This window comes from Agelaius tricolor, unplaced genomic scaffold (assembly GCF_023055355.1).
Source record: "Agelaius tricolor isolate 1412-34295 unplaced genomic scaffold, bAgeTri1.0.p SCAF_19, whole genome shotgun sequence".
Taxonomy (NCBI): domain Eukaryota; kingdom Metazoa; phylum Chordata; class Aves; order Passeriformes; family Icteridae; genus Agelaius; species Agelaius tricolor.
Window position 1 is genome coordinate 9,863,454 of NW_027269279.1, and position 13,954 is coordinate 9,877,407.

The window sequence follows — 13,954 nt, forward strand, 5'->3', positions numbered from 1 at the left end:
TTTAGTGTGAGAATGTGATGATAGAACTGCTATTAAACAATTTAATTATAGTACTTCTGGGAGCATTCTAAGGTTAGAAATGCAACATTTCACATTTAACATCTTGAAATTATTTTTCCTCTTGGCAATGCAAGTTCACAATCATTTAAAAACCCACAAATTTTGACATACCTTCAAACAGGTTATTCCATGTTTAACAGACAGTGGTTCCCACTCTAGTGTAAATATAAGATAATGAAGCCTTCTTAATATTCCACTCTTCCACAGGACTGGTTCTGAATTTGCTGATTTGTAGAATTCTTTTGTTTTCACCCCTCCAAGGGAAACACATAGCAATTTAAATCTTATGACAATAGGCTTGCTTTTCTTGGTTACATTTCACAAATATCTTGAAAATAGTCAATGGAATAAAAGGGTCTGCTACTCACAGGATGACAAAAAATTGTTATATTAGGAAGAAGGAAAACAAAAAGAAGATCTCATTCAAACCATTTCAGACGCTAATAAATAAAAACAAACCAGTTCCTAAGAAAATGTCTTTAATTTTCATGTTATGGAAATACATATTTTGGTTTTATTTCCATGATACAAAAATTTAAATATCAAACATTTTCTGAAATCTACCAATGCAGATCCTTTTTTAAACAAATAAAGGGCTGGTGCAGTTAGCAGGTTTATCACATTTACCAAAAACGTTTTTTACAGAGTCAGGATTTAAAAGTGGGAACAACAGATGTGAAAACAAAGAAAAACTACCTCCCACCAGGAAATTAATGTTTGAGAAACTTTTAAGTTACAGTTTTTTGAAAGGGTAGGTATGTGTAAGGCTGGTATTTAGATGAATACCACCTGCACTGGAGGTGGGGGTAGAGAACAGAAATTCAAAAAATGTTCCTGGATAAAGTAACAGGTAGAAAGCAATAAGTAAAACTGCAGTTTTACCTGTTTCCAGAATGCTGACAGCACACTGAAGCTGCCTGAAAAAACAGTTAAATATTAGGAGAGCTGTGATAACTCCCCAAGCAAAGGAAACAGCCTAGCACAAAATCACAGAGTGCCAGTTCTTGTACAGTTCACAGCCAGCATGCCAAGGGAGGTGACCAAAGGACATTGAGTCTTGCTTCTTAAACCTAACATCAGTTACAACAGCAAGGAGTTCACAGGATCAACGACAAGTCATATACTAGGTGATGTACACACAAGTAAAATTGACAGTGATTGTTCAAGAAACAGTTTAAAATAATTAAACTGATTTTCAGGACACATACTGCTTTGTTAACACCACTTTATTTAAATAAAGTATGGCTTCCAAGAGGTGTATTCTCTCAACTGCTTTCAATCAATTCCACTTTTTAAGGCAGTTGTTTCCTACCATGTTTCAGGGACCTCAAAAATTCCAGTGGAACTAGTTGTGAGGCTTCCTAGAAGACAGAATCATGGAATAAAAATTACATCAAGATTTTTTGTTGTTGTTGTTCTTTCAGAGGATATTAAGACATATTTTCCTAAAGAGGGAGGCTCTAGATACATTACTGGCAAGTCAATATTTACAAAGAGGAGCCAAGAGACTGTTTATGAATAGGTACTTTAAAAAAAAAAGAGAAAAAGTAAAGGTTAATTTCAAGTTTCTTACATAAATGGTAAATAATGTATTTTTAACCCTAGTAATTAGGTAATTTTGGTTTTGCAATTACTGGGATGATAAAGTTCAATACTATTTTCCCAAGTATGCTTGTCATTATTTTTATTTAGTCTGTTAAGACAGAAGAGTATTTCCATCCCAAATTAACTGGAGAATAAAGATGAATCATTAATACCGATAACATATATTCCCATAATGCCAAATAAGAACCTGAATTTTATACTCAGAATTACAGACACTCTTGTCATTTTGCATATGCTTACAGGCCCCAACTGCTCTACTGAACAAAAAGAAGAAAATAATTTCCAAGCACAGCTTTTGAATCAGCTAAGAAAGATTTCACTCTCCCAAGTTGGGAGAAAGGATGTCTGGTATACAATACTACTTTCTGGATAAAAGCTGCTAGTGCAGTTATTGAAACAAAGTTTTAATTATGAATATTTGAATATACTTCAATAAGGCAGTGCTCCAGATGACTAATATGGTATGGTCATCTGGACCAAATTAAAATATGATTTAATTTTTATTATAGTCCAATTTCTGCAAGAAATTACTAACAAACATTGAAATAGAATCAACAAGAAATAGATCAATAAAATTAAAATATTTTCATGTTTAAATTCATGTGATCTAAGGATAGTTATTTACTTTTTTTGCACAAGCTGCACTAACTCACAAAACAGCAAAAATTACAAGGTGAAACAAAATCATTTGATTGTAACCTGTCTGCATTTAGTCAGATGTTCAGTTCAAAGTATTTTGGCTAAAAAAAAAATAGGTATTAAAATCTGAAAACACCCACCTTCACATCAACCCTAGGTGAAAAGTTTTCAGCCAAATGAAGCCAAATAAAAATTATGGTTACAAACATCACACAGAACACTGAATGAATTAATGCATACATCAAAACAGAGTGCCTTCAATTTTGCTTACAATGCAAAACACATTTAGTAACCTTATCTACAAAGTCAAAAAAGTAAAAAAAAATACCTAAAAAATATTCAAAAAGCTTTATTTTAAGAAAGAAAGCAAGCAAAAGTAATAAATCAACTACATTCTGACTCCTTTGGTTGGTTGTGAGTTTTTTGGTTTGGGCTGAGTTCTTTGCTTTTTGATGTTGTTTTGCGTTTGTTGAGTTTTTTTACAATTTTTATGTGATGCAGTCTTCAGTTTCAAGAAGAACTTTGAATGTAATGGAGTAAGTTACTGCTAGAAGCAATGACTTTCAAGAAAAGAATTTCAGTTCTGTTCAGGCCTAGAACATTTCCAAACAGAACAGAAAACCATGTGCATTAACATGGTTCCAGCACTTACCTGCTGGAACTTGTTCTGTCTTGATCTTTTTCAACTTTTTGGCTCTCTTCCTGCCATCTGGAAGGGACTCTGCACAGGACTCTGTCTGATCATTTTCTGGATCTTGGCCTTCTCCCTCTTCCATATCATCAGAAACAGTTTCTTCCTCAATAGGACTCATGCTTCTCTTTCCCACTGTACTGGTACCTGTAAAACTGGAACATAGAAGAAAGATGATATTGTGAAAAAGTCAAGAAGACACAGGTACATAGGTACACATTGCTGTACATGAAGGTAGAAGAATGAACTGTCCTAAGTGGTGTACCATGAAATTACATTATCTGAAAGATTTGGCCCAACTATAAAATTCCTCAAATTTGCCATCTAATCTGATCTTCTGTAGATCAAGGTATTCATTTCTGTACTACTGATGTCTCAGCTACTATTCTGATGAGATCACTCATCTGAAATGTAATTAAATCAGTTCCCTATCCCTGCACAGTTTTACATTTCATTCTCATAGCTATGCAAGCTCTTTAAAGCACTGTCAATAGACACCAAATCATGCACAACTGAAGCCTCAAAACCACATCTTGAAATGGAAGGAGTCTACAGGCTCACTTCACCTCTCTCCTGGAACTACAGGTAGTTTTAAAAACATTTATATATAAAGGTAGAGGAAAATATCAAGCTCCACATATAAAATTTAAATCTGGTTTTCAAGTGCAGAGTCCTGTTATTCATGGGACCAGTAAAATAAAGAGCACAGAAAACTGCACACATTTAATTAGCAGCATTTGAATGAAGTCTGACTAACAGAGTATAAAGATGAACTCAGAGCTCCACTCCATTCAGCACATACTGAAATAACCTTGTGTAGGCTTTTGTTCCACTGCAATGCTATTGTTAAATTTCCTTAAAAGACAACTGACAATATTAAAACCAAATTAGCATGAGTATAAAACAGAATGAGGTAGCAAAGGGGCTAATTAAAAAGCAGTTCCCATTATAAACTTCTAGATATGTAAACACCAGCTACTTAAATGTCTAATATAATGCTTTTAGAACAACCAATTTTATAAAGGGGAGTTTTAGATTTATGAACTTTTGTTTTTAATTAGAACTACACAACATGGCTGTATGCATCTAAGCCATGTTCTATTCTGTGAGTTAAATGAATCTTAATACTAAGTTATAAAGCAAAGCTTTACAAGGTATTTTTTTTCTTTTCAATCAACAGCAGGGAATTGCAGTGTTTCAGTAAGGTTTCAGCTAAAGGAAGAACTGTTAAATTTTGCAGTATACTTTTGGCTTTGAAATGGAATTTTTTCAGCTGAACATTTTGCAACTTAAAACAGAGTCTGTCTGGGATGTCCAAAGGCAATAAACAAAGATGAAACATATGATTACGTCTCATGCTCTTACATCCACTTTAGGAGCACAAACACCATTTACTTTGATGAATAGCTGGTTTTTCCTCCAAACATTCACACACAGAAGGCCTTCTTGCATGATTTCTTACAAATCATCATTTTGAGTCATACCATAACCACCACCAATAAAAAGCTGGATAGAACTGTTAATCCTATGTACACACTTCAAGATTGCAAAACAGGCAAAAACTAGGGTTGGAAAGAAAAAAATCTAGGGAAGAAGTAGCATAAGGAAATGAAAAACTACTATTTTTTAAAAAATATGTTTAGACAAGCTTGTAAGAATTCTACTTTGGGGAAAGCCATTCTGAAAAATACATTAGGAAGAAAAAACTCAGGAACCATAAATTATGATCACAGGATTTCTTCAGCACTTGGCTCTCAGAAGGGAACTTGCACTCACTGTAGGAAGAAGATCCCTTCTTGAATGGTCTTATGGCTGAATTTAATTTTTTTCAACATGAGACTCCTGTGAAGTTATTGCAAATAAAGAGAAACAAATTCTTGACCTTCAGTGCACATTTAGCTGTGTACCAAAGAACAACATAAAAATTAATTTTAGGCCTTATGGTCCTCCTGCAGATACCTTATGGGGGAAAAAAAAGCCCACCACCAAGAAGTGGCAGCACAAAATACAAAATAAACATATTTTATAATGAAGAACCATTGTCTTCCTTTCTCCCAAATAATGTTATTTGCTATTCATTCATTGATTGCATGGCTTCTGGAGGGGAAAGGGTTAATTTTTTTATGTCTTGTTTTTCTTTAACCTTAAATAAGATTTAAGATTACAGCAACATTATTTATGTACCTAGCAGTAAATGAGTATGGTTGCATATACGAGTTCGAGCACTACTCCAAGTTCAGTTTTCTACTTAGAACAGTTATTTTGGACGTGTCCACATTTCTGCCTCAACTTCTTCATTCAGCTGAGAAACAACTGACCAAAGTTAAAGACTGGAACACAGTAATAGCTTTCAGTCATTGCCCAATGCAGACAGACTTCTTTTATGATCCTTATGAACCATTTAGAGACACAGATTTACACCATCCTCTAACCATGTAACACTCAGGTTTCAAAACACACCTGTACAACAGCTATCCAGGCAATAACTCATTTTATTTTCTAGAGAAGATATTTCAAGATGTACTAAATAGCAGCAATCCAAATAGGACTATGGTAATTAAATTGAAAGAATCAGCATGTGGAGGGGAGCAAAAAGTAGGAAAACAATTATGATGATGTAGCATTTAGCATTTTCCGTTTTGGAAAAGCATGTCTGACTTTTCAAAGAAACACTTCATCACAACAAGGTATTTGTAACTGGCCTGGATATATGAGTTCCTACAATTTCAAATAAATTTCATTTACACAAAACTAAGTTCTCTTGACACTTGAAACAACATTGAGGGGTGGGAGTAGATACTGATCCATCATAAAAATCAGTCATTTCAGCTGAAGAGCAGGTGAATTCACCTAAAATAACACTACAAGCAGGAACACTATAATAATTTACTTGCAGTATTTGTTATCTATACCCTTAATACCTCAGCTTTTGCAATTCCTATTCTTTAGCAGGTAATAAACCACTCTAAACAACCATTTCTGTAATAAACCAAAAGAATCATCATCAGTAAACCAAGTAGAAACACTTGCACATTTCAAGAATTATATATCTTTGGCAAAATGAAGACATTCAAGGAAGTGGTGCTACAAACAGCACGCTGACTTGACAGAAGATGCATCACTCACAGTTTTAGGCAGAATATTGTATCCTTTCCTTGCACTTCATACACTGTCTTTTGGCATTGCCCTTACTCTTCCTTACTCTCTCCAGATGATGATCAGGAGAATAAGTACAAACAGGGCAGGGTACCTAGTTTTCCATAGAGCAAACCCTATTTGACTTTTCCTGCTATGGTTGAACACTGTTTTGCTAAGGAAAAGCTCTTCAAGCCATGCATGTAACAGTCATGGCAGAGCTGGCAGGCAGTCCTTTGCTAAGCACAACACAGCCAGTTCCATCTGTTTCCTATGTGTGTTCTGAATAGCAACAGTCTGGACAAGGGGATCTTATTTACTACTTGAAGTTTTGTCAAATGCAGCAGTTTTTCATCTACTTCTCCATCTTACATTAATAATTAGGCATATTTCCATTGAAATCAATTTTTCTATTTAAGGGTAGTATTAAGTTATATGCAAGGGATACATATTAATTATAAATTATTTTACCTTGTGACAGCTATTAATACTATTAAACTTTATTTTCTGAAGAGAAGTTCCTCTACAATATAGAACTACTGTTTTATCAACAAGACAAGAATTAAAGAACCTTTGTTACACATTTATCAATCTGTCAATTTAAGACAAAAGTTCCTTACAAGAAATACTCAACAACTTCCTTACTGAATGAAAAAGTAACCAGGACACATTGTCATCATGGAGACAAACTGCTATCCTGCAGCTGTGCTCCTTGGCAGAAGCTGATGCAGCAAGCTCATTAAATAATAAATAAATAAAGGATGCAGTAACATGAAGCTATTATAAGGGATCAGCTGCTGGATACTTCACAGTATCCAGCTCAGTTGAGTGCTCAGCTACATAAGACTTCAACTAATCTGGACAAATATACATGCACACATACATAATTGTCCCAATTGTTTATATAAATATTGATATTACATCTTATATTAAAATTATTGTATATAATAGATAAAATAGAAATATTTTATATACCTTTAGATAGAAATATTTTTATATACCTTCTTCTAGGAAATAAAGAGTTCATCTTGAGTGAAATCAAAGATCATGGTTTGCAGTTCCATGTTCTATCTAAACAGGTTATACTTCAGAGGAAGCATTTACAAAACATAAATTGACAAAAGAATTAAATATAACCAGTAAAAAATAAAACTGAATGAAGAAAAACATGTCAAAAGACCTGCATGAGAGGCAATGTGGGACAGAACCAAATCACTTTATTAATGGAATAATAAGAGAACAAAAAATTATGTAACATCAATTATAAGAGATCTGTCAACAAAATAAAGGCTGCTATCCAAGACTATCAAGTGGTTGATCATGTGAAACAAAAAGCTACTTCTTCTAGAATTTTACAACACAAGGTGAAAAAAAGGTATTTAAAAATTTCAAGGAGAATAAGTGCTTAGACAGATAACTCACTGGGGTATGTCAACTTTTAGGGAATTTACTGAAAATTTTGTTCAGCAGTTTTCCAAATGACACATCTGTGGTGCATCTTCTGTGCAAGAGATCAGCAAATCAGCTTTCTGCATTTCCTGTTCTTCATCAGCTGCCATCATTACCATCTGCCTGCATCCTGTGAGGTACCCAAACCCCAGCACTCATTGAGAGGAGGCACTTCCTCTGGCAGGAACAAAACTAGGACTTAGTGTTTCTTTGCAGCAAACTCAAGGTGTAGTAAATATTTCCAGACTATTTAATATAGTCTACCACCTTAGTTACAGAGCTAAGCCTTAGCCACGTGCAGGCTGGTGCCAGGAGAAACCTTAGAGCTCCTCATCTCCACAGCATGGGCTCCCCAGGAGCCCTGAGTACTACAGTTCCATTAAACTAACTTCATTTGATATGGATTGTATCATCATTCCTCCATATGTTTTTTTGAATCAAACATGTCTATAACACATTTAGAATATCCAGCATGACAAAAGCCATGAACATCTGACAGCTTGCCAAAATACACACCTGCAAAATTATAAGGTCGAGAAAAGAACAGAACAATTTTAGTGAATTTGTTACTTGACAGATTAACATTTACAGGAAGATATAATGAGAACTAGAACTTAATGTAGCATTCCAAGAAAGATAAAGCAGAAGTACCTCAGCACTGGTTTTATTACCACCAAGTTTGGTTTGTGTAACCACAGGGCAGGGAGGAGAAGGAGACAAAATCCCCCCAAAACAAACCAAAAGATCTGCTTAGAGAAGTGTAACTTACACACTCCATTCAAACTTATTCTCATGCAGAATTCATAGAACTGGGGGGACAGTGCAGGAGAAGGGAGAGTGAAGAATGGCAATAACTTGTTAAGTTATTTATACCATTATATTAACACTAAAAATCTCTTCACATGCTCAGCTACACAGATGACTGAGAAAGAAGTTGACTGTTACCATCATATCCAAAACCTGTCATTAATATCAACAGATAAATATGGAACAAGAAATACACACAGCAACACAGGGAACATACTGTACCAGAACCAAAAGCATCATGTCCTTAATTTTGTCCTTAAATAATGAACTAAAGCCCTTTTCAAGCTTTATACTAAAAGCTTAATGCCATGCAAGTATCATCATTTGCCATCCTATTTCTGAAGCATAAGGACAACTTCATCAGGACTGCTCTAGAAGAGAATTTATACCATTCTTTGTGGCACTATTATTACCATGGAATTTATACCATTCTTTGTGGCACTATTATTACCATGGAATTTATACCATTCTTTGTGGCACTATTATTACCATGGAATTTATACCATTCTTTGTGGCACTATTATCACCATGGAATTTATACCATTCTTTGTGGCACTATTATTACCATGGAATTTATGCCATTCTTTGTGGCACTATTATCAGCAGCCCAAAACCAACATGGTCTTTAAAAGGATATATGATGACAACTAAGTGTCCACATGACACAAGACATTCACAAGGGTCATACAACTAAAGAAAATAATTTTGAAATTTTGGTTATAAGATATTATGCTGCTACATCAAGCTCAGAAGCTGTGATGTGACCTGCCCTCAAGATCCCAGCATTTAAAAGTCTGATCACATTTGGTATTCATCATTATTATATGATGAAATTCCCTCTGTTGCTTTACCTATCATCTTGTGACTGCTGATGTACCACTGCTGATTTATATGGAAAGAAATACCTACAGGAAAAGTGTCCTGGATTAGTTAAGAAGTACCTGAAAATGGCTTGGTTTTGGATAGAAATGCAGTAAGAACACGAGCTGGCAGCACAGACATCTCACCTGTTAACGCAGTAGTATCGACTCTGGGAAACGTAAGGTGTGCACTGGGTTTTTAACCTCTTCCTCTCCATCTCCTTCCAACTATCTTCTGTACATTTTCTCTTGGCCTGTTTTTCTTCATGTTTTTTCTCCACATATTCTGCATATGTCTGGATCCTATAACTTTCAGCATACCGGCTGGTGTTTACAGCTATGGAGGAGGAGAATGATATTATATACAAAACACTTAAATGACAGCATGCCCTCTACTGAAATAGCTTATTTTGAAAAGCAGAAGGCTGCAAGCTATTTGTTCTGTTCATAAAACAATTTCGAGTTCCATTGTTAGCAATTAAAAAAACATAACAAAACAAACCCAAAATGCCATATTCTCTAGAAGTCACAATGTCTGAACTAGATGCTCAAAGCTCTTCTCGAAGTCAGACTTTGTGCAAAAAGAGTTAAATCTACTTAAGACATTTCTTTTAAATTAGAAACTATCAATTCTTCAGTCATAACCCTCTTCCAGATTGCTTGTTGGCAAGAAAAGATTTCCTGGATTTTTTCCCTTTTAGTCTCATTACTTAACCCAGCAGGTTTATTTTGCAAGCCTGCCAGGAAAAGACGACATTTGCAAAGCCTTTGCCAAAACTCTGTTTGATTGCTGTGAAACATAAGCTTATTTGAGCTGCATTTTTGGTTGCACAAGATATCCATGGAAGAAGCACTTAACTAACAGCCAGCTGTTCCATCCTTGTATCTTTCTAATGTCTGATCTCCCTTTAACCGAAAAACACTTCGAGTTCAAGGTAGAAAGATTTCTGTCAATGCAAAATTAGAAGCACTTTAAAACTAAAGAAAAAAACTTTCACTGCCTCCACTCAGTAACAATTTAACAACATTCCTTCAAGCCCCAGCTCTTCACAGCTCTCAGCCTTTAGTCTGCGAGCCAAGCTCTGGCCTGACGCCATCCCTGTAACAGATGAATCAGCAAATTAAACTGACTGTCAACTGGTGTCTTCTGCTGCTTTCAGCCTAGCTCTCTGAAAGAAAGTATTGTAAACCAAGCAGTAAACCAGTTTAAATGTAAACAAAACAAAATACCACCCCCCCCTTCCAACCTCAGATTGTTTCTCTGCACATTTTAAAATACTGCCATTGTAGTGGAGACAAAAATCCTGATTTTATTATCTACTTCCCATTTTTTAGAACCATCTCAGATGCATATCCCACTTTGGGATTCTAGCTGAGCTGTTATAAATACAGGTATTCTGTGCTACCTCTGGTGCAAGCACTAGAGATGGCAAGCTCCAACACCAAATTTCAGAAAAGGTGAGGAAGATGGGTGGATGTGTTTTTTTCTCCTCTTTCAGGACAGATCATCCATTTTGCTGTGTAACAGTGAAATATTTGCTGTATTACAGTGAAATGAGATATCTGTAATACCTGTCATGGTATATAGATGCTGCTGTTGCAACATACATAAGACCAGGCAGGAGTGTTGACTATTTAATTTTAATCCCAAGTACAGACAGCAGTAGTCTGTATGATTAACACCCCATGAGATAGTTGCACTAACCAGCAAGTGTCAGACATACCTCCTTTCATCTCCCTTATATTTGTTTTGAGCTTTGAAGGATCTGTTTGTAAGAATTAGGGCAATATTTATTGCCCATGAAGTTATGGGGCAGGCATCATGAATGAATTAATAAGGCTCACTGGAGTTTACTGCATGCCAGCCAACATTCTTCGGGGGAAAATTTGTTTAGTTAAACTCAAGCATGTTTTTACTTGCTAAAATCAAGCACAAAGTTACCATGGATCATCTGATACATACTCATTTGTTAAAACACAATAACATTATTTGTTTTGCTACAAGATATGAGCCAAAGTTATGGGTCTGCCATTTAATTCCTTGATAAACTCAGCCCTTTCTCAGGGAAGAAAAACAAATCATTTGAGGCCTAAATATAATTCTAAAATAAATCTGTGCAAGAGTCAGTATTTTTGTACAAAGTCAAGTCTACTTTCTTGAAATAAGGCATGTATTTTACAGCAAACCATTCATATGGTACATACACACACAAATACATGTATATACATATATAGCATATATACTTAATATAAAATGTTACATGCTGAATATTTTACTTCATCATTGAAAAACTGAAATGAAGCCATATGGAGAAGTCTAAGGAGCCACAGCTCTCTCTCTCTAAGGAGCCATATCTTGCATGGTCTTAAATTGAAGAGCAGCTCCTCTGATGCTTTTTTGATGGATGCTGTCCATATTGCCAACAAAGCAAATACAGTCAGGTCGTTCTGCACTCCCAACAGAAGAAATGCACTGCTAGAATGCTCTGTGAATTCTAAAAAACTAAAGAGAACTCAGGGGGGCTATTTATTTATTTCTTTAAATTTTAAGAGATGAGACAAATCTTTCTGTGACAAACCTGACCTAGTAACCAACACCATGTGGCTGCATTTCACATTAAGTGCAGCCCCAAAGTTTCTGTCTCATAGCAGAATAACAGTAATTGCAAATTATTTTAGGAAAAGCATTTCTAGAGGATGGCACCTTCCCTCTTTACTAGGGAAGACATCAAACAGGCTGACTGCCATTGAGTGGTCAAGAGGAATGTTTACAAAGACACCTTTTTGTCAAGTCCTTGCTTTTATGCAGAGCAACATCCTGACAGATGGCCACTGATAATATTAAGCCTCTTAATAAAAAGACAAATATGTTGGTGAACCGTGTAGGTAAAAGAAAAGCCACAATATACAAATACAATAAACACACAGAGCTATAGAGATTAAGGCTGCAATTCTAAACACTTAAGCTTATGAAATACTCCAGTAAAATTTCACCTGTGAAGCCTTTAAGTGATCTCTGTATGGATGCTGCATTAACCTTATCTGATCGTGTTCTCCTTAAAACATGGGAGCACTGCCTCAGCCACAGCAACAGTATGCACTTAGCTAAGGTGGCATTTTGTTTTACTCTCAATACTCACCATATGGTTCCACAGCCTTATTTATTGACTACTAGGGCTATTCATGCCACATGTAACAATCCAGAAGTTTGCCATGATGACAAAAGTGCACATGCATAGTCCAGTATTTCAAAGTAAAACTCAGGAGTGGAAGCAGCAGTGTTGTGTGCCTATTTTATCAACAGAAAGCAGAAGACTCAACATCCCAAATCAGAAGGCATCTTTTAAATTAACCTAAATGGAATTAAATTGTCCCTTACACAACATTCAGGGCTGAGTTCTTCCACAGCAAATGTACAAACTTACTCCCAGAGAAGCCATAAATGCTAAAGAAACATGTACATGATGATGTAACCATGGACATTACCAAGATGTAAGCACAATTCAACTATATTTTGTTAAATATTAGTCTAACTTTCAATGTAACATTAATGGCCCCTTTTGTTAACCTATATACAGTTTTCAGTCTTTCAAGCATACCTGGACAATTTCTGCTGCAAGGCATTAAAATGTTAACATAAGTGACTGATTAGCTGACCAGAGTATCTCAAGTATATTTGATAAGAGCAACTATCTGCAGGCTGTACCCAAACTGGTAACACCAATTTGTACATGGTGCTGCCCATCCCTTTGCTCTCCTCTCCTGTATCAGCTTAAGACAGAAGGTGCCTATACAGATTCTAAATAGCACCTCAAAATCAGAAACCTCTTCAAGAGATAAGCACAGAAGTACACCCACAGGAACATCTTGCCTTGTATTCATATTGTTTCACAGTCCTCCAAGGCTTTTTACAAAGTCCAGAAGATGCAGACATTTATAGGAACAGGTTAAAAACCAGGTCAACATTATAGTTTTTCCTAGGTTCTTCACTTAAGCATATCTCACTTGATCACAAGTACAAATAGTGACTTTTATTACTAAAACAATTCATTAAAGAATTTAAGATGAGGGAATAGAACAGAATTGATTTTAAAATGCATTTATTACAGAAAAAAACAACAGCTCCCAAACCAACAAAATACCAAGAATTTTAAGCAATTTTACAGTACAAATCACACAATTTTTGATAACTGATGTTGCTTTAATTTATCAGCTTGGTTGACTCACTGCTTTCAGTATATGAATTTCTATTAACCTGATTTCATGAAAATCTATGAAAGACTATAATCACCTGAGCTTTCAAACAAATAACATTTCCCAGCATGTAGGCCACAGAACAAGCCTCCCTGCTTGTCAAAGCACAAAAAAAAGACACAGAGCAGTGCCAGAAAGATTCAATTTCAATAATTCAGTTCTTCCCAAAATATGTACTTGCTATAACCAAAACAGAACAAAAAAACCAAAACCAAACCTAACAACAACTACAAAAAGTAGTGGTGATCATGTATATGCCAAGCATTTACACAGTGGATAAGTACCTGAGGTGACAGCAGTGGGGAATTTACTGCAGCAGCATCTAGGAAGGCTTTAATTGACATAATTCTTTATCTGGAACTTCTCATTAGAAGTTATTTCATTCTTATATATCTATATATGGATGAAGAAACAATGGCTCTTGCTGCTATGGAGCAATTGCTATAAGGAGGCT

At 35.4% G+C, this 13,954-nt stretch overlaps 1 protein-coding gene across 4 annotated transcripts in view; it reads right to left on the reverse strand.

Moving 5' to 3' along the window:
• Positions 1 to 522: 522 nt before the first annotated feature.
• PARN (poly(A)-specific ribonuclease) overlaps positions 523 to 13,954 on the reverse strand; it is a 42,087-nt gene continuing 28,655 nt past the window's right edge. For all 4 annotated transcript variants that reach the window (XM_071444211.1, XM_071444210.1, XM_071444209.1 and 1 more), the window contains 3 exons: positions 9,394 to 9,583; positions 2,957 to 3,150; positions 523 to 1,421 (listed from right to left, as the gene is read on the reverse strand). In XM_071444211.1, coding sequence (XP_071300312.1) covers positions 1,369 to 1,421; positions 2,957 to 3,150; positions 9,394 to 9,583 — 437 coding nt within the window. In that variant the 3' untranslated portion in view covers positions 523 to 1,368. The remainder of the gene's footprint in view (positions 1,422 to 2,956; positions 3,151 to 9,393; positions 9,584 to 13,954) is intronic.